The sequence below is a fragment of the Phytophthora cinnamomi genome, assembly GCF_018691715.1.
Source record: "Phytophthora cinnamomi strain GKB4 chromosome Unknown Contig120, whole genome shotgun sequence".
Lineage (NCBI taxonomy): Eukaryota > Oomycota > Peronosporomycetes > Peronosporales > Peronosporaceae > Phytophthora > Phytophthora cinnamomi.
Window position 1 is genome coordinate 414,115 of NW_027151053.1, and position 16,869 is coordinate 430,983.

The 16,869-nt window shown below is 54.2% G+C and overlaps 4 protein-coding genes across 6 annotated transcripts; 2 read left to right on the forward strand and 2 right to left on the reverse strand.

Moving 5' to 3' along the window:
• Nucleotides 1–712: 712 nt before the first annotated feature.
• Nucleotides 713–6,572, forward strand: IUM83_08956 (Coiled-coil domain-containing protein; the record flags this gene model as incomplete). Its single annotated transcript, XM_067933360.1, has 3 exons — nucleotides 713–1,360; nucleotides 1,437–1,800; nucleotides 6,259–6,572. The coding sequence occupies 3 exons, from the start codon at nucleotides 713–715 to the stop codon at nucleotides 6,570–6,572; spliced, it is 1,326 nt and encodes a 441-aa protein (XP_067781014.1).
• Nucleotides 6,573–6,746: 174 nt separating this feature from the next.
• IUM83_08957 (deoxyhypusine synthase) lies at nucleotides 6,747–7,907 on the reverse strand (the record flags this gene model as incomplete). The annotated part of the gene is made up of 1 exon (XM_067933361.1): nucleotides 6,747–7,907. One exon carries the CDS (start codon nucleotides 7,905–7,907, stop codon nucleotides 6,747–6,749), a length of 1,161 nt encoding a protein of 386 aa, XP_067781142.1.
• Nucleotides 7,908–8,134: 227 nt separating this feature from the next.
• IUM83_08958 (uncharacterized protein) lies at nucleotides 8,135–12,268 on the forward strand (the record flags this gene model as incomplete). Of its 3 annotated transcripts, none has more annotated exons than XM_067933363.1 (2): nucleotides 8,135–9,473; nucleotides 11,193–12,268. In XM_067933363.1, 2 exons carry the CDS (start codon nucleotides 8,135–8,137, stop codon nucleotides 12,266–12,268), a joined length of 2,415 nt encoding a protein of 804 aa, XP_067781021.1. The 3 variants fall into 3 exon arrangements, with proteins under 3 accessions (XP_067781021.1, XP_067781020.1, XP_067781022.1); XM_067933362.1 differs by lacking the exon at nucleotides 11,193–12,268 and adding an exon at nucleotides 9,816–9,876 and having other exon boundaries at nucleotides 8,135–9,711; XM_067933364.1 differs by lacking the exon at nucleotides 8,135–9,473 and having other exon boundaries at nucleotides 11,297–12,268.
• A 136-nt stretch (nucleotides 12,269–12,404) lies between these two features.
• Nucleotides 12,405–16,352, reverse strand: IUM83_08959 (ribosomal RNA large subunit methyltransferase J; the record flags this gene model as incomplete). Its single annotated transcript, XM_067933365.1, has 5 exons — nucleotides 12,405–13,478; nucleotides 13,736–14,173; nucleotides 14,643–14,879; nucleotides 15,156–15,340; nucleotides 15,635–16,352. The coding sequence occupies 5 exons, from the start codon at nucleotides 16,350–16,352 to the stop codon at nucleotides 12,405–12,407; spliced, it is 2,652 nt and encodes an 883-aa protein (XP_067781023.1).
• Between the last annotated feature and the right edge of the window lie 517 nt (nucleotides 16,353–16,869).

Below are 16,869 nucleotides of genomic sequence, written 5' to 3' on the forward strand. Positions count from 1 at the left end.
CCTTCGAGGAGCGTTCAGTCGGCCGGGGCTGATTTACACTGGTGGTCCTGGGCACACGCCCGGGGCTTGGCGTTGTTGCCGCCGCCTCGATGTAGCGTGCTGCTGCGCAGCGGAGCCTCTGATCCACATGTTCGAGACATGAGTAGCGGGAAGTCCGGCTCGAGGTATGCCGATCGTTGTTGAAACGCCCCACCGTCAGCAATTCGCAGGGCTCGTTCGGTTGTACCAGTCGCTTCGACTGTAGACGCGTCGCACCCGCAGTGTAGCAGGGATTTGCGCGCGCTCACCTGCGGGTGGGCTCATCGCACCCGTCACCTGTAGTCGTAGGCTGCGTACGAAACGGCGATACCTAAGTTACAAAGTATCATATCATGTACATCGATTTAGTTGGGTGCGACAGAGCTGGCATTCTGCCCGTGAAGTTGCAATGTGCCGGACAAGCAACGAGTCGAACGCTTCCAGCGTAGCGAGCGTTGATACAACATCTCCTTCCTTGAAACGGTTCCAGGCCTGACAAGTTTTCCTGTCATCATCTACTCATCCATCACAACCAGCAATACTTTTTGTCAATCAAATCTAATGCACTTCAACATGTCCGTCCAATCACCTTGGAGTGTATCCATCTCTGACATCCGACCAATCGCAGCGCGCCACTCGTGATCCACCGGATCATGAGAGGTCGCAGACGCAGTCACAGCAGCGCTCGGACGCCATGGAGCAGGGGGAGCCGCGGCCTGTGTTGGACCGCGTGGAGCAGCGCCGCCGCTACGGCCTGGACTGCGGCGACGTCATCCGCTTCGAGGCCGGGTCGTGGGCGCCCGGCGGCGAGCACGTGCACCAGCTCACGGTGCGCAATGTGTCACAGCGCACCATCAAGTTCAAGTACGAGCTGCCGCGCACCAAATACTTCAGCATGAACTTCCCCACCGTCATGACGCTGAGCCCGGGCATGCTCACGACGCTGGACGTGGCCTTCCGCCCCGTCAAGCTCGAAGAGTACGACGACTTCGTGGGCTTCCACGTGCGCGTGATCGAGGGCGGAGTCGCGGCCGTCACTGGGCGTTTCCGGGTGCCCGTCGTCGCTCGCATCGCTGCGCTCAAGGTGGAGATCCCGCACGGCGTGGACTTCGGCTTCTGCCCGACTAAAGAGACGACGCTGCAGAGGTTCACGCTGCACAACTGCGGGCAGATCGACGCCTTGTTCGACTGGAAGGTGCCGGCGGCGGGGGAGCATGGCAGTCCATTCGCAGTTCGGCCAGAGTCTGGGAGGGTCAAGGCAGGATCCAGTATAGAGCTAACTGCGAGCTTCTGTCCTACGAGTGCGTCGGTGTATGTCACGACTGCTGCCTGCGCGGTGAAGGTAACAGTGGGAGCTAGAGTCCCGGGAGAATATGCGTGCTAACATCATATTTGCTGTTAATTGTCTTTTCGTATAGCCCGATACTAAGGAATCATTTGCGCCGGCACAAGCTCTTGTGGAAATGATGAAGATCAGTGGGATTAGCAAGTTCACGCACCTCTCGGCCTCGGACACAGAGCTAAATTTTGGTGAAGTGTTGGTCGGTGCACATAACACGAGTCGCGCTCCGACGGAGAAGGAGTTTATTTTGCGAAACCGTTCGCTTGTCCGCGCCAGTTTCAATATCGAGAATCTGGAGAGCGATCATGACCCGCGCTTCTTTTTCTCACCTCTTAGTGGCGTCGTAGAAGCTGAATCAACAATTTCCATTAAGGTACGTTACACGCCGTTGAGTGCTGGAACATTTACAAGCGACCATTTTGACATCTTGACGCCCGGTGGTAATCGAGTACGAATTACGTGCAAAGGTCGAGCTATTGGGCCCAAATTCAGCATTTGGCGAAAGAATCTGGAATCAAATTTCGTACCTACACGCTCAGTAAACTTCCAGGATGTACCTGTGGGTGGAAGTGTGGTTTCCAGGGCCATCACACTGCGGAATGAGTCGCCCATGGAGATCTTCTTTCATTTTGACGCTCAGGCCAAAGGTGTCTTTCACTTCGACCGAGTGACAGGAAAGATTCCGCCATTCTTGGACCTGAATGTCACGATTTCATTTTCGCCGCCTCACTCCGGAAACTTCTACCGACGTTTTTTCCTGCTAGTGCACAACCAAAGTACTCGATATGTGGATGTTTTGGGAACAGGATATGATGCGAAAACACGTCCGTCGCCATTTCAGCAAGCCCACATCGATGCGTATCGTCTTCGTGCTGCAGCTGGCCTTGGTCGTCTTTCGCCGGATCAATTGGAAACATATCACGAAGAGAATGGTGACGCGTTATTTCTTAAAGGCGCACTGCAGCTAGCAAAGGCCGAGGAATTATCAAGTGCTGGTGATGATGCGTCATCTGTAACTCATCTCCCTCCACCCAGTAGGATATTTACGAGAAGTGGAGAAGCTTCGTTAGCCGAAGTTGAGGTCTGCGCTGAATACTTTATCAGTATCGAGGATAAAGCTAACCCGGTGGTTGCTGCTGGCGCGTTGCTAGACTTCGGTAGCTGTGGTATTGTGCAATTCCCGTCTAAAAAGCTGCTGCTTGTAACCAACAATACGCATAGTAAGGTGACCTGTTCATGGCGAGTGGCTGTGGCACCAGGTCCAACAGAGACGAGCGATGACCAATCGGTGTTCCAGGTGTTTCCATCTAACAGTGATATTGCAGCAGGTGCTACTGCAGAGTTCCGCGTAGCATTTCAGCCATCCCGGGTCAACTCGTACTACTTTGCCGAGCTAGAGGCATTTGCATCATTCAAGTCGAACCGCACGTTTCGACTCGTGAATGTGGACACATTTACGCCACCGTGGTGCATGGTAGCCAAGACCTGTGGCAACACATTTGCCTCTCCGACAGAACAGTTCCTCCCAAAGATCAGTTTCCGCCTGATGAAAAACAAGGTCAATTTCCCACCCTGTTACCTGGGGGATAGTGTTTATCAGACAATTATGATCGAGAACGCTAGCGACACACCGGCGCTATTTGCATTCGTGGAAGACCCGGCCGAAGTGTTTTCGTGTAAACCAAGCTGTGGCTACATCGAGGCAAAGTCGTTTCACCTAGTTGCAATTCGGTTTACTCCACGCACTGTGCGGAAGTACTCACATTTGCTGCAGTGCATAGTTAACAACGCGCGGGCAAAACCAGAAGTCATCGAGCTCTCAGCCATTTGCGCTCTACCTCAACTAAGTTTCCAGGACATTGAGGCTGATCTTCTCTTACCATCAGAGGCCAAAGTATATGTGAAGCCCACCGCCATCGGTCTTCAATCTGTGAGGCAAGTCGAGTTGATCAATACTTCGCGTGTTCCTCTTGTGTACCGCTGGGAGCTGCCTCCGAAGTATCAAAGCGTGTTTAGAGTCAAGCCTAAGCTCGGTCGTCTCAACGGCCGAGAAGCTGCGTCGATCGAGTGCTCATTCACGCCCGACGAGATCCGCGAGTATGCCGGTCGATTCGTTGTTGCTGTGAAGTCGATCAGTATCCCGTTAGACCAGCAAAAAAATATCAAGTCGAAGATTCCTGTTCTTCAAGAACTTACTGTTCGGGTACAAACCAAGGGTACGACGGGTGCAATTCTATTCCAACCGGAGACACTCAAGTTCGAGACGATCCTCGTCAACTCCAACGCTAAGCAGACTTTCTTCATTGAGAATACAGCGGACTGCGATCTCATGTACTCGCTGGAGCAAACCATGATCTCAAAAATCCAACGAAGTTTGAATCACCAAAGTGGAGAAAACGATGATGGTGACAATGAAGAGGACGAAAATCCGACTTCTCCGGTTGGCAAGTTGGTTTTCTCACAAGCGCAAGGATGCATTCAAGCACAGTCCCGGAAGAAAATCACGGCAACGTTTTTCCCTACCTCAGCTGGAATATTTACCTTCGAGGTTTCTTGCACTATTGGAAACGGGTCAAAGTCGTCTCCTTACGATACATGGGGGTTCCATGAGCACAAGCAAGCTACGTGTATCATTCAAGCTGAAGCCTCTTTCCCAACCATCGAGATTCAAGACTTGCGCGTACCTGGGCTATCCACGCAGCTTGCTTGGCACCAATTTCAGTGCAACGAGATCAACGAGTACCTCGCAGCACCTCTAACGAAAGAGGAAGAGAGGTTGGGTCGCAGCACAACGGCTATTGGGGGAAACCATGACTCCATCTCTCCCGAATCCGATGATTTCGGGGAGGAAATTTCTCTCAATCGTTTTGCGATACCCTTTTCTCCAGCTCCATTGGGTAGCCGTACTGAGAAGCTCTTTTTGAAACTGCGCAACCCCGGGAGTCTCGTTGTACAATATCACCTGCGCTATCCGAAAGAGGGAAACGTAGAAATTGAGCATTGGGCCGAGACGGGTGCGCCATCTGCTGAAGAGGTACGCTTGAACGCGATTATTGACAGCAAGGTATTTGGTATCTCGCCCCGACGCGCGACGTTACTCCCACGTCAGAGTATTCTTCTGATTCTATCGTACTCGTACACATCAGAAGCTTACGATGGCGAGCACGACCTTCCGTTGTTCTTAGAAGTGGACAAAGGTAAGAAAGTAGTGCTGGAACTGCAGGGAAGAACACTGATACACAAAGACCCCAAGCTATTTCTTCCGACACAAATATTCCACCTCTCCCCGGTGACAATAGGCGAGTTCCGACGTGGCTTCTTGCCACCACCAGCATTGACTCGGCATTGCAGTTCAGGTCACGACAGCGATGATTACATTGGCCAACACGAGCCATCACCTCACTTTCAAATGGGTAAGCCGCCAGTCCAGCAAATCGAAGTTTTTAACCGCGGCGACGGTGCCCTGCGCTTGGATGTTGGAAGCATGTCGTTCAAGCAAGTGAATGCTGCCAACTATGGCTATCGTGTGCTTGCTTGTGGTAGCAATTCTGAGATTATTCCTGCGAAGAGCTCGATTTTTCTCGACATTGAGTTCAATCCAATTAAGGTGGGCACTATCGAGGTCCCTCTCTTGCTTAAAGCACATGGCTTAATGGGTAAAGGGTACAAGGAGATAGTGGAGGTTACTGTTGTGGCTACGGGATATCATCCCAGACAGTGGACACTACAACAGATGAAAGACGAACTGTGGGCGTCGACTGCTCCGCCGAAAAGGCAGGTTGTGGATATCCCTGAACTCCCCGCATGCTTTGTGTCTGACTGCGTTGACTTTGGTCACATATCAATGCACTCCGAGGCAAACCAGCTTCTGGTACTGCAAAATGATAGTAAACCTCTCATTCCTGGAGACTCTGCATCGGTATCACGCAGCTTTGTTTTCGAGTGGGACAGCACGCATCCACTCGTCGCAAATGGAACGCTTGCATTCTCGCCTAAGCGTGGAGAGCTTGGTCCAGGAGAGAAATCGCTCATTCGCGTTACCGTTCACACTGGAGGTGACGCGTTTGTAGTTAATCATGATGTGGCTTGTATGATTACCTACAACGACGATCGCAAGGATAACAACAGTAACAACGCAGCTACTGGCAGCCCGACTCGAACTAAAGGACAGCCATCGAGCAAAAGCTCTCGAGGTAACAACGACAAGAAGACGCCTGCACCTCGAACTTCGGTCATCAATCGATCTATAGCAACACAGGAGGCGGTGGTTGATAAGCGAAACAGTCCTGCGACGAAATTGTCGACTTTAGGGAGCAGTAATGAGTCTCCTGACACGCAGTCACCCTCTCCAATCGTTCAGCGCAGCAGTCAAAGTACTTCACGGAAAGCATTATCACAATCGACTCGAAGGGGGTCGCCAGATAGGAGTGGCCCAATGTCAAGTAGTGATAGCCGCCAACTAGAGATGTTGGCCAACATGGAACCAACGCCGTTGTTCGTACGGATATACGCACACGTGCTGCCGCTTGATGTCATGGAGAGAATTTACTCACGTGAAGAGCTTAAAAAATTGCCGCTTACAACAACGAAGCAGATCCCGCGTATCCTTCCAGTATCAGCACCAACGGTTCGAGACGTGAAAACGCCGTCATTGCCAAGCACCAGAGACATAAGCACGCCAACAAGGACATGCCGAGGAATAGCTCGCAATGACGGTGGCAAGGTACCAACCATCAAACCTGGTACTGCCACCACATCCGTCATCGGGGACGAGTCTGCCTCTGCAAAATGTCGTGACGTTCTGTATGATGTCATGGAGTCTCTGGTGATGGACGTACTGACATCCAGTGCCATTCAAGAGGCTCTCGAAGATCAACTCAAGCCGTTGCCACGCTCAGATCGGGCACTTGACCATGCAAGAACGTCGGATGGAGCTAAGGCTATCCAGCCTCCTGAAGCTCTGTATCACAAAGCCCGGCAGAACGAAGATTGCCAGGCGATCGTTGCAGGTGTGATGGAGAACACGGTATTCAACGTCCTCCAAGAACTCTTCTACGGCGACCTGGAGCAGGAACTGCTTTGTGTTCCGCGAAAAGCAGTGTTCCCCAACGCTGTGGCGGGGTCCGTCCCAGCGGCTACCTCTCAGCGAGCTGCAATAGGCACAGGCATCGACACACGAAACAGCACTGGTCAGTCACTTCTCAAGACGTAGGTGTTCGCTCAGAAAAAATCTGTATGGAGAATACAAGGAATCTATCCGAAGTTGTTCTGGTAGATAAAGAGTACAACGTGGTGGTGCGCGGCGCGCCCTTCACTATCAGGTCAGCAGCTCCGCTCAGCTCGCTTCCCTCAGTCTTTTTTGTTCGTGACAAGCAGCTCTTTTGAATTACGAGCTCTTGGCGGCTTCCTCCTCTTGCTGCTTCTTCTCAGCGTGGAAGTCCTTCGCGAACGTCTCGGCCACGATAAGCGGGAACACGAGGGTGGCGTCGGCGTAAAGCTTGACCGGCTTCGAGTCCAAACGCAGCTTGCCCCAGGAGATGGCCTCATCAGGACGCGCGCCGGCGTCGCTGCCATCGAACTCCTGGCCCGTGTTCACGAAGACACCAAAGTCTGCGCCGTTGCGCATGAGGTTGGCGTTCAGGATGTGGTGTTTGACCATGCCGCCGCCAAGAATGATGACACCAGTCTTGCCAGGAGCGCGGATGGTGTGGTCGTTCATGCGGCGGATGTCGCTGGCGATGTCCACGATGAGGCCCTCGTTGCGGTACGAGTGGAAGTAGATCATGTCGCCGATCGACCCGTCCGTGAGCGACGGGCAGAAGACCGGGATGTTGTTCTTGTAGGCCCAGTAGTAGACCGACTCCTCGTTGTTGATCTCCTTGCCCAGGCGGTGGATGATGGTCGACGGGGACCAGATCGTGCCCTGCGTCTTCTGCTCCTCGAGCATCTTGTCCAGGATGGGGTCCATCCAGTCCTCGAACTTGCAGTAGTTGTCGTTGGGCACCAGCAGGTTGCCGATGCGGTTGATGCCGCGGCGGCGCAGGTTCTCGCCCTTGAGGGCGAAGTCCCCAATGTACGTGGGGGCCAGACACTTGATGAAGTCCTCCTCGATGCCGCCCGCGGACGACACGATGACGTCCACCATCTTGTGCTGCGCCAGGAAGCGCAGCGACTCGCGCAGGCCGCTCGAGATGAGGTTGGACGTGTAGCCCAGGAAGATCTTGGTCTTGACCGTGGCGCGGAAGGCCGGGTCCTTGCGCTCCTCGTCGTGCTCGTCCGGGGACACGGGGTCGTCGCTGAGGCGCCACTTGCGCATCCGCTTGATCTCCTCAATGGCCTCGCCCAGGTTGGTGCCCTGGTAGCCCATGGTCACGTAGCTCTGCATGAGCTTCTCGTAGTCCACGCCCTGGTTGAAGTCGTAGCCGCGCACGTGCGCGCTCTTGCCCTCCAGGTCCTCCGAGCGCACCAGCACGGCGTCCTGCGCCACTTGGGGCACGGCGTCGGTCGACGGGGCGCTCGCACTCGCACTCGCACTCGCACTGCTCATGGCTGCCGCAACTTGAACAATGACACGCATGTACCGGGTGATGGACGACTGGAGCAGTGCAGGACCCCTCGCCTAAGTTAACATTTCTGCGACATGTTCTCGATTCACTCTCTCCCTCGCTCTCCCTGCTGACGTACGTAAACTTACCCGAAGCACTTCGGTAGCGCGGATAGATCCTGGGGGCTACTTTGTCCTGGACAAGTGAACACCAGCTTAGATACCTTAGCATGGCGCACGACGGTAGCAACCTGTTCCAGATCCGCCGCGTCTTCGGCTTCCCGGCGGCGCCGACTGGGGGCGCTGAGGGCGCTGTGCCGGCGCTCATGATCGCGTCCATGGCCGTGCACACGCTGGAGAAGAAGCAGCTGCTGGCGCTGGCCGTGGCCGAGGAGTTCCCGCAGCCTGTGGTATCCACCTCCTCCTCCAAGGGCGACGCCGGCGCCACCGCGGGCCCCGCCGACGCGCGCACCAATTTCCTGCTGCTGCGCACTGTGGAGGAGGACCAGCGCACGCGCTTCTGGCGCTTCCCCGTGTGCTCCACGCCCAAGCAGCAGAAGGCGGGCAAGGCGGAGCGGCTCTCGGCGCTCGAGTTCAGCCCCGAGGGCGACTGGCTCGCCGCACTCTCGCAGCGCAAGAACCGCCTGCACCTGGTACCGGTGCTGACGCTGGTGGCCAACCAGCGACGCGCCATGCTGGACGCGTCGTACCAGCCCACGTCGCACCAGCGGGAGCTCATGAGCGTCAACCAGGCCGCCATGACGACGCAGATGGCGTCGTATCTCCGGGCCACCAACGAGTACGGTGGCCTCAATGGAGCGCGCTATCACTCGCAGGTGGCGGGCGACGACGAGCAGATGAGCACGCTCGAGTTCGCCCCGGGTATTGGGAGTATCACGTGCGTCAGGTGGTGGAGGTCGCTCAACGGCAAGAATTATTGCCTTGTGGGAGGCACCGAGAGTCTGATTTCTATTGTCAATGTGGAGGAGAATGCGGAGGAGTGCAGGTGTGAACTGGTCAATGCAGGCACCATCCTCAACATTGACTTGCTGCAAGAGAATTTCAGGAAGGAACGCAGGACGTCCATGCTGGTCAAGACGAAGACGGATGATATCGATGAAAAGGAAAAGGAGGCCGGGGGTACAGGGGTCAGATATTACCGCGTGGTGCTGGAGAAGAAATTCCAGTTGAGACCCAAAGTATCGCCAAGTAAAGGAAAAGCCAAGCAGGATGAAAACGAATCGGCAAGTGCTACGCCGGCGCTCAAGATCGTAACGACAACTGGTGGGTCGTCGTCTTCAAGTGAAACAAACTTTACGACGACCAACACTGTGGGTGGATCGTCCAGCCCGTTTGGCTTTTCCAAAGCGCCAAAATTTGTCGTCAAGACGTTCCCACAGCACTTTTTGGAAGACATGGACTTTCGTCCGCAACGGATCAAGAAGAACTCGCCGCAGGTGTGTCTTTACCCTATCAACGGTGTGCTGAGCTCAGAGTCGTCATTGGCGTTGTATGACTGCAAGAAACGGAAGGCCAATCTCTATTCCAACTTTCACTGGAGGTTGAAGGGTGAGTATGAGGTTCCTGACCTTCTTCCCTCCTCTTTTGCTGAAACTGGGGAGCAAGATGAAAGCAGAAACGGAGAAAGTAGTGGAAGCAGTGAAAGCAGTGACCACCAGGAAGAAGCGGATGTCTCTGATACTGATGAGGCTAAAGATGAAGTCGTTGATGTCGACCTGACTTACTGCTCGACAGACTTAATGCTCCTCCAAGGTCGTACGTCCAAGTCTCACGAGACTATTTCCACGTGGGTATCCCTCCCGTCAAACCAAGGAATGGACGAAGACGTTGTGAAAGCACACATTGTGCACTACCTTTCATTGCATGGCGATGAGAAAATTGAGCGAGTAGTGCAGAGTACGGCACGAAGTCGTGGAAACGAGAGTCGCAGTCGCTCAAGTGGAAATGTTAGCGGCCAATCGGGCGAAGCTGAGATCATCTACATACTGCAAACAAAGCATCATGTGTACGAATGTCGCCCGCAATGGTCCCGATTGGCTCTTTTCAAGGCATTGTGTGCTCGCTCCATCGCACTTCGTGATGCCTTATCTATCGGCTACGCACTTGGCATCGATATGGCCTCACTGTGCCAGGTTGTGGCGAATACATTGTACACCAATGTGATTGATGGAACTACAGCAGGAGATCCTCAACTTATACAATGGGTCCGCGACCTGTTCGAAGTCTCACGAGTGGTGCCGTCTAGTGCAGTGGAGCAACTTACTGCTATGGGTGGTGTACAAAGTGCTATTGACTATGCCCGGCATGTGCTATCGAAGCCTGTGCGAGACTCATTGTACGATGGATCGGAGAGGAGACGCGTCGCGCTCTTGCTGGTGGATTTGGTGCTCCAGCAGCAGCTTCAAAAGGATACATCGCTTGATACTGAAGTCGGGCAAGAACTATCAGTGCAAGAAAAGAAGGATGAAGAACGGGAAGCATGGCTTGTGGAGTTTTTGGAGACAAACGGTGACTATATGACCACGGACATTGTGGACCTCTGTCTATCCCAGCAGCACGTGGATAAAGCTATCCTTGTAGCAACTCGGCGGAATGAAGTACCGCAAGTACTTGAGAAAATTGTCCACGAGGGTCTGGCCTCCTCTGTGTCCGATAGCATATTGCGCGCCTTACTTGAATCGGGCCATGCCTCTGCGCTTACATCCCCGTCCAGTCGCTTAATTCTACGGTCGTTCCCAGTCGAAGTTCAAGCGGAAGTTCTGCTAGCTTACCCTCCAGCTATTCTTCAACATCGAGACTGGCTTGAGCGAAATTTATTAGCAATCTCTCCAGACCTGTGTCATCAGCTTGCTGTTGAGATTGATCCTACGCAACCGGAACGAAGTGAACTTGCCGCGTCTGGTACACCTGAAGGGTCCTTGTCAGTTAAGGCAAAAGTGCATTCTGATGTTTCAACGTCGGAATTCGTGGGAGTGGCTCCTGAAGAGCAAGTCGAGCTTTTCCTCTCGTTATTGCTCCGATTAAACTCCCCACAACAGAGATTGATAAACGAAGAAGCAGAATGCAGTGACGAGTACTCGCAAGCCAAGCTGGAAACGCTTATGAAGGACTTAGCGACCCAGTATCGCCCGCCTATCATGGTGTCTCGATGTGTGGACTACGAAAATTGGACAGCCGCAGCATGTATTTACGAAGCTCACGGCGAGTTAGTGGAAGCACTCGAGTGTCGGCTGCACTCACACAATGCAAAAACTTCGCCGGGTTCAGCTTCCGCGGACACACCTTCTGATGACACTGTTACTCGCCGCCGTCAACATTCGGATGACTCGGTTGGAAGTGCTGTGTCCGAGGAATCCGAATTCCAAGAGCAGATGCGCGAGGAACTGTTGGAGCTGCTGAACTCGCTCGTTGTGCAGAGCCACGGTTCATACGTCATCTCGGAACAAGTTCGCGCCGCCATTCTAGCGCGCATTTTAGTCAAGTGGTTTGACTATGGTTTGAAGCGCACGGTGCTGGAGGTGTTTCTCATCGACCCCAATGTGTTCAAGCACGTTTCGTCCTTACTAGCGCAGATTTTCTTCTCCGAGGTTGTGGCGTCGGTTGTAGGAGTTGAATCGGTGGGGCCAACAACTCCCGCAACCAATGGACGTACTCATGGTTTCGACGACCGCGACAAGGAATGGGTGCACAAGTGCCAGCACCTCCCGTTCTCGGGGCAGTTCCTTTTCAGAGTCTGCGTGTCCTTCTTGGAAAAGGATCACAAAAACCCTGAGGCGTCGGACCCTCTCAGCTTAGAGTCGCCGACGCTGCAGCTGCTGGAGCTTGTCAAGAACAATGTCGTTGAGAACGATCTGTCGCATGGTGTGGTCTCCATCGCTCCCCATTCGGCACAGGCCCTCGGGAAAACCGATCCGTTGGAGACACACGTGAAGGCATTTACTTGTGGCCACCTGTTCCCCAAGCGCGTGTTTGAAGAAGAGGTCGTGCCAGAATTTGAGAAGCGGATGAATGCGCTGCCAATGCCGTTGTTTGCGACGAAACAAGCCTTCACGAGGGAGTTCAAGCGGAGTGCCAGTGAGTCACCTTGCCCGGTGTGCAGTTTCAACAAGATCAGCCAGCTCGTTTTCCAGCATTGCAAGACCGGGCAAGCCGGCAAGCGGGCGGATGGGGATGTCCCTGGTGAATCGCCACTACAAGCCAGGCCTCGCGTGCAGAAGGCAAAGTTGCCATATTACTTCCTGCATCGCGAAGCAAGCGAACGCCTCGGTTATTCAGCCGAAGCGCAGGGAACAAAACCCCTCAAGCACGAAGCTTGGGAATGGAGAGAGCATCGAGCTTCGTAAAACACAAGACAGCAAAGTTGAAAAGGTTCATGATACATCGCGTTGTGCTTTAATTGACGTCTTAAGTTAATGGGCGTCTGTGCATGTACACAGCAAAACTGGGGAAGGCGACGCGGCTGAGTCGGCTCAAGACAGCTTATCTTTTCCGCTTTTTGCCACGCTTCGCGCGAATGTCGGCGTTGCGCTTGTCGCTCTTCATACGCGGGTCGACCAGCTTCACCTTGCCCTTGCCAGCCTTCTTGCCACCAGCGGTCTTAGTGCCACCGCGCGTCGACACGACATACACCTTGCTCTCCTTCTTGAGCTTGGCGCCCTTCATCGCGCGGTCGATAGCCTTGAGCTTCTCGCGCGTCGACATGTCGGGCAGGTTGGCGATGTCGGTGGCCTTCTTCTTGGCAGCCTTCAGCTTCTTCATCTGCAAGCGCTGCTTGCGTCCACGAGCTTCAGCCACTTTCTTCACGGGCTTAGTAGCCATCTCCATGAAGCGCTCCTTCATCTGGGCGAGGACGTTCTTGGGAATCGGAATCTGCGGGCGGTAGTGCTTTTCTTCGTCGTCAACGAACCAATCGGGGAGAGCTTCCGAATCGTTCCAAGCGTAACGGTTGTAGCTAGCGTCGATCATGTCCTTCGCCTTCGACTTCTGCACCATCATGCTCGCCAGCGCAAGAGTCTTGGCACGGTCTTCGGCATCGTACTCCTCATGGTCCGAGTCGTATTTACGGTCGTCCATGACAGGAAGAGCGTTCTCTTCAGGCTCATCGCCGGCAGCAACAACCTCGAACTTGTCCGACGAACCGTGGTCACCCTTGAGAGCAGCGCCCATACCAGACCTGATGAGAGACTTCTTCTCAGCGGTAGCCTCATCATCACTCTCTTCATCAGCCTCAGCGGCCATGGCAGCTTCCTCGTCTGAATCGGCAGGCGCAGCAACGTCGAACTCTGTGCCGAACTCAAGTTCGTACTCTTTCTCCTCCTTCTTTAGCTTCTTCGCAGCACGACGTTCCTTACGTTCCATAGCAGCCTTGCGCTTCGCGTGGCGAATCTCCTTGTCGGTCTTTGGCATCTCGGGGAGAGTCAAGTCTTCCTTCTCGTCGATTCCGTCGAACAGCTTGTTGTCGGAGAACCAGCGGGAAACAGCAGCACTTGCTTTCTCAGGCACCTTTAGGGATACGTTCAAGTCGCCTTCGTCGTCATCGCTGTCATCCGAGCTCTGTAATACCAAAAAAGCACAGCATTAGAATCAAAGTCTTAATGATCCAGTTGGTAAGCACGTGTGTGGCATGTCGGATGCACAAAGGACTGCGTCTCCGTAGAACCCGAAGGCCAAGAGACTCGGTCAGACATGATGGCAATCCATGTTGCTATCCCCCATTTTTGACAACTGAACAAAGGTACTGAACGACCCGGAACAGATAACACGGATGGGGGAGCCACACACATGCACACAGGAGTATCCACAGCACATACCTCGTCGGGGTTGATCATCTTCTTGTACTGCTTCATGTCGCCGTCGAACATCTCGCTGTCTTGGACCAAGGCTTCGCCAGCCAAAGCACGCTTGGCGACCTTGGTGCGCTTCACGGCCTTTCGGGTTTTGACGTCATCTCCACGGCGAGTCAAGAACTGCTCGTACGCCTTCTCCATGGAAGCTTCAAGAAGTTCATCGTACTCGGCATCGCTGTCCTCGAGACCGGCATCTTCATCATCCTCTTCGTCTGACGTCTCAAACTGAAGTTCCTCGTCATCGGATGAGTCGGCACCAGCGTTGTCCAAATCGTCAACCTTGTCCTTGGACATCTTCAGATCCTTCAAGCTGAAAGCCGACTCAGCTTCGGTGACGTCAATGCCTTCAGCGTCCATTCCGAGTGCAGCACGAATCCGAAGCTTCTGCTTACGTTCACGCTCCTGAAATTGATAGACAGTACAGTTAGATCAATGTTCACATGGTCTCATTGAGTGATACGCATCACATGCAGTGCACTTGGGAATGTCTGAACACAAGAACGGTTGAGAGTCTTATGGTACGGAAAACCTCAACAGCTGAAGGCTGCAAGTTTGTGTAGGCGGCTTCAATAGCCGGTCTGTTCAAGGACCAATCCGACCAAATGGAATTGGAAGGGGCTTTGGATTCCCGCCAAATAAATACACATACATACATGCCCAATCGAGTATGTCCAGCCCAAATCGACCGTCATTCGCACTGAACAGCGAAGATAGGATAGGGAGCCGGGAGTTGATATGGGCGCTTAACGGGAGTCGGGAGGGTTAATCCGCAACATGTCAAACGAGTAGATATGACAAGGACTACTGGGATGCGCCCACGTGCACTCAACATGTAATATACACACACACAGCAATCAACACACACGCTTACCTTCTTCTTTTCACGCTTCTTCTTGGCTTGCACGTTGGCGCGCAGCTGGGACAGCTCTTCACGGACCAGAGCGTCTTTTTCCTTCTCGGTCAGCTCACGCTCGGGTTCCTTCTCCTGCTCCTTCGGCTTCTCTTCTTCATCTTCTTCTGGCTTTTCAGCCTTCAAAAGCTCTTCCTTGTACTTGAGCATACGAGTCCGCCACTTGAGAAGGTTCTTGAAGTCAGCCTTGCCGAGCACCTGGATAACACATCGATATACTGTGAGTTCCATGAACTGGGTAACAGAACCAAATTCTGCATCGGTGACGGTGTCGGTTGAGAGAAGAATCAGACTGCACAAGGGCAGTTGACAGCAACGCCACGCACTGGCTTCCGGTGGGTTTTCCCGAAATTAATCGGGCGCCGGAACAACAGTGGGGCTCAGACAATATTCAGCTTTGAAATCTTCATTTCCTTCTCTCCAGCCGATCATTGCCACCGTCACCATTTCATCAAAACATCCGTCGACACATACCTTGAGGTCACTCAGGCACGTGACGATCTCATCGCTCGTGTCCTTGTGGTCGCGATACACGTCGTCCTCCGGGAGGAACTTGATCTTCGTCGTGTCGGTCAGCAGTCGGATCGGGTCGTGGGCGTCAATGAACTGCGTCACGCTGCACTCGTTGGTCAGTGTCATGCCCAGCGCCTCATCGTAACCTGAAGTGAATCACCAGCCACACAAGTTAACACCGTTGCCCCATCACTACCACCAATAACACACACACTACATGCAGAGAGTAGGAATGTCATAGATCATCGCCCCAAACTGCAAGCAAAGAGCAGCTTCCCCCTCCCGAAAGAGGGTTGGCAGCATGTGCAGGCACTGGGAACGCTTGATATTGCTCTTGGCTACAAGTAGCGCTAGCGACCAATGGGTACAGGCCGCTAGAGACTCTAGAGAATGCAGCCGACATGCAGACACACAGCACAGCTCCAGATAAAGCAACATACCTTCGCGGTGGCGCTTGCGGTCGCCGAACTTGGGGTGGAAGATGGTGATGGCCTTCTCCTGCGCGTCCACCTGGTCGAAGACGTACTTGGGGTCGAAGAGCTTGGGGTCGATCGAGTGCGGCGCCAGGAACTGCTCGCAGACCACGAAGATCTCGGCCGACTCGTTGCGCGAGGACAGCGGCTTGGTGGCGCTCACCTTCTTGAAGAGCTGCTTGAAGACCCAGAGCAGCGCGTTGTAGTCCTGCGAGCGGAAGACCTTGGACACGAAGGTGCCGCCGCGGCCCATGACGTCCACCGCCAGCTTGAGCGCCACGAGCGCCAGCTCGTTCTGCACGTACGCGTCCTTGGAGTACTCGGCGCCCACGTTGGGCGCGCCGTCGCAGAGCACCACGTCGGCCTGCCAGCTCTGCATCTCCTGCTTGATGATCTGGCGGCAGCGCACCGTCGTGATGTCGCACTGGAACGTCTTGACGCCGCGGATGGGGCGGATGGGCAGCAGGTCGATGCCCAGGATGATGCTCGAGGCCGGCATGTACTTGGCCGCCACCTGGCACCAGCCGCCGGGCGCCGCGCACAGGTCGATGCACACCTTGGCCGTGGACAGGAAGTCGTACTTCTTGTTCAGCTGGATGAGCTTGAAGGCCGAGCGCGCGCGGTAGCCCTGCTGGCGCGCCAGGTTGTAGTACTTGTCCTTGTCATGCTTTTTGCGCTTCACCATGGCGGCTCCGATTCCAGAATGACGGAGGATTGGGCCAAGGCGGCGGCTGGCGACGTGCGCGCCAACCAAATGCACGCCAACCAACGAGCATACGGAAGCCAAGTGAAAACGGAAGCCGTGCGAGGTTTTACGCGAAAAACCTCGGGGGGACTTTTGTACCGGAATGAGTGCAGCGTTTGAGAGGAGTGTAGCCATTTTGGGGCGGACGAGGGCAAAGTTGAAGTGCCCGATTTCTCGTTGAGGGATTTCAATGTGGTTGCGATGCGGAGTGGCTGCATTCCTGATCGAGTGAATGCATATTTGAACAATCAAATTGGCCCGGGAGACAGGATTGGCGACGTTCCGACGCTCCAGGCGATCCACGTGCTAGTGGACAGCACTTGGAAAGGAATACATTCGTCAATGTCGAGAGCAGTGGCCCGCGAAAGGTTCTGTGAATCAAGACTTCAAGACGTCTTTGTGTGCGTGCCAGACGGTCATAGCTCAAAGGATTTTGTAGACGCGTTGACGTGTCGGA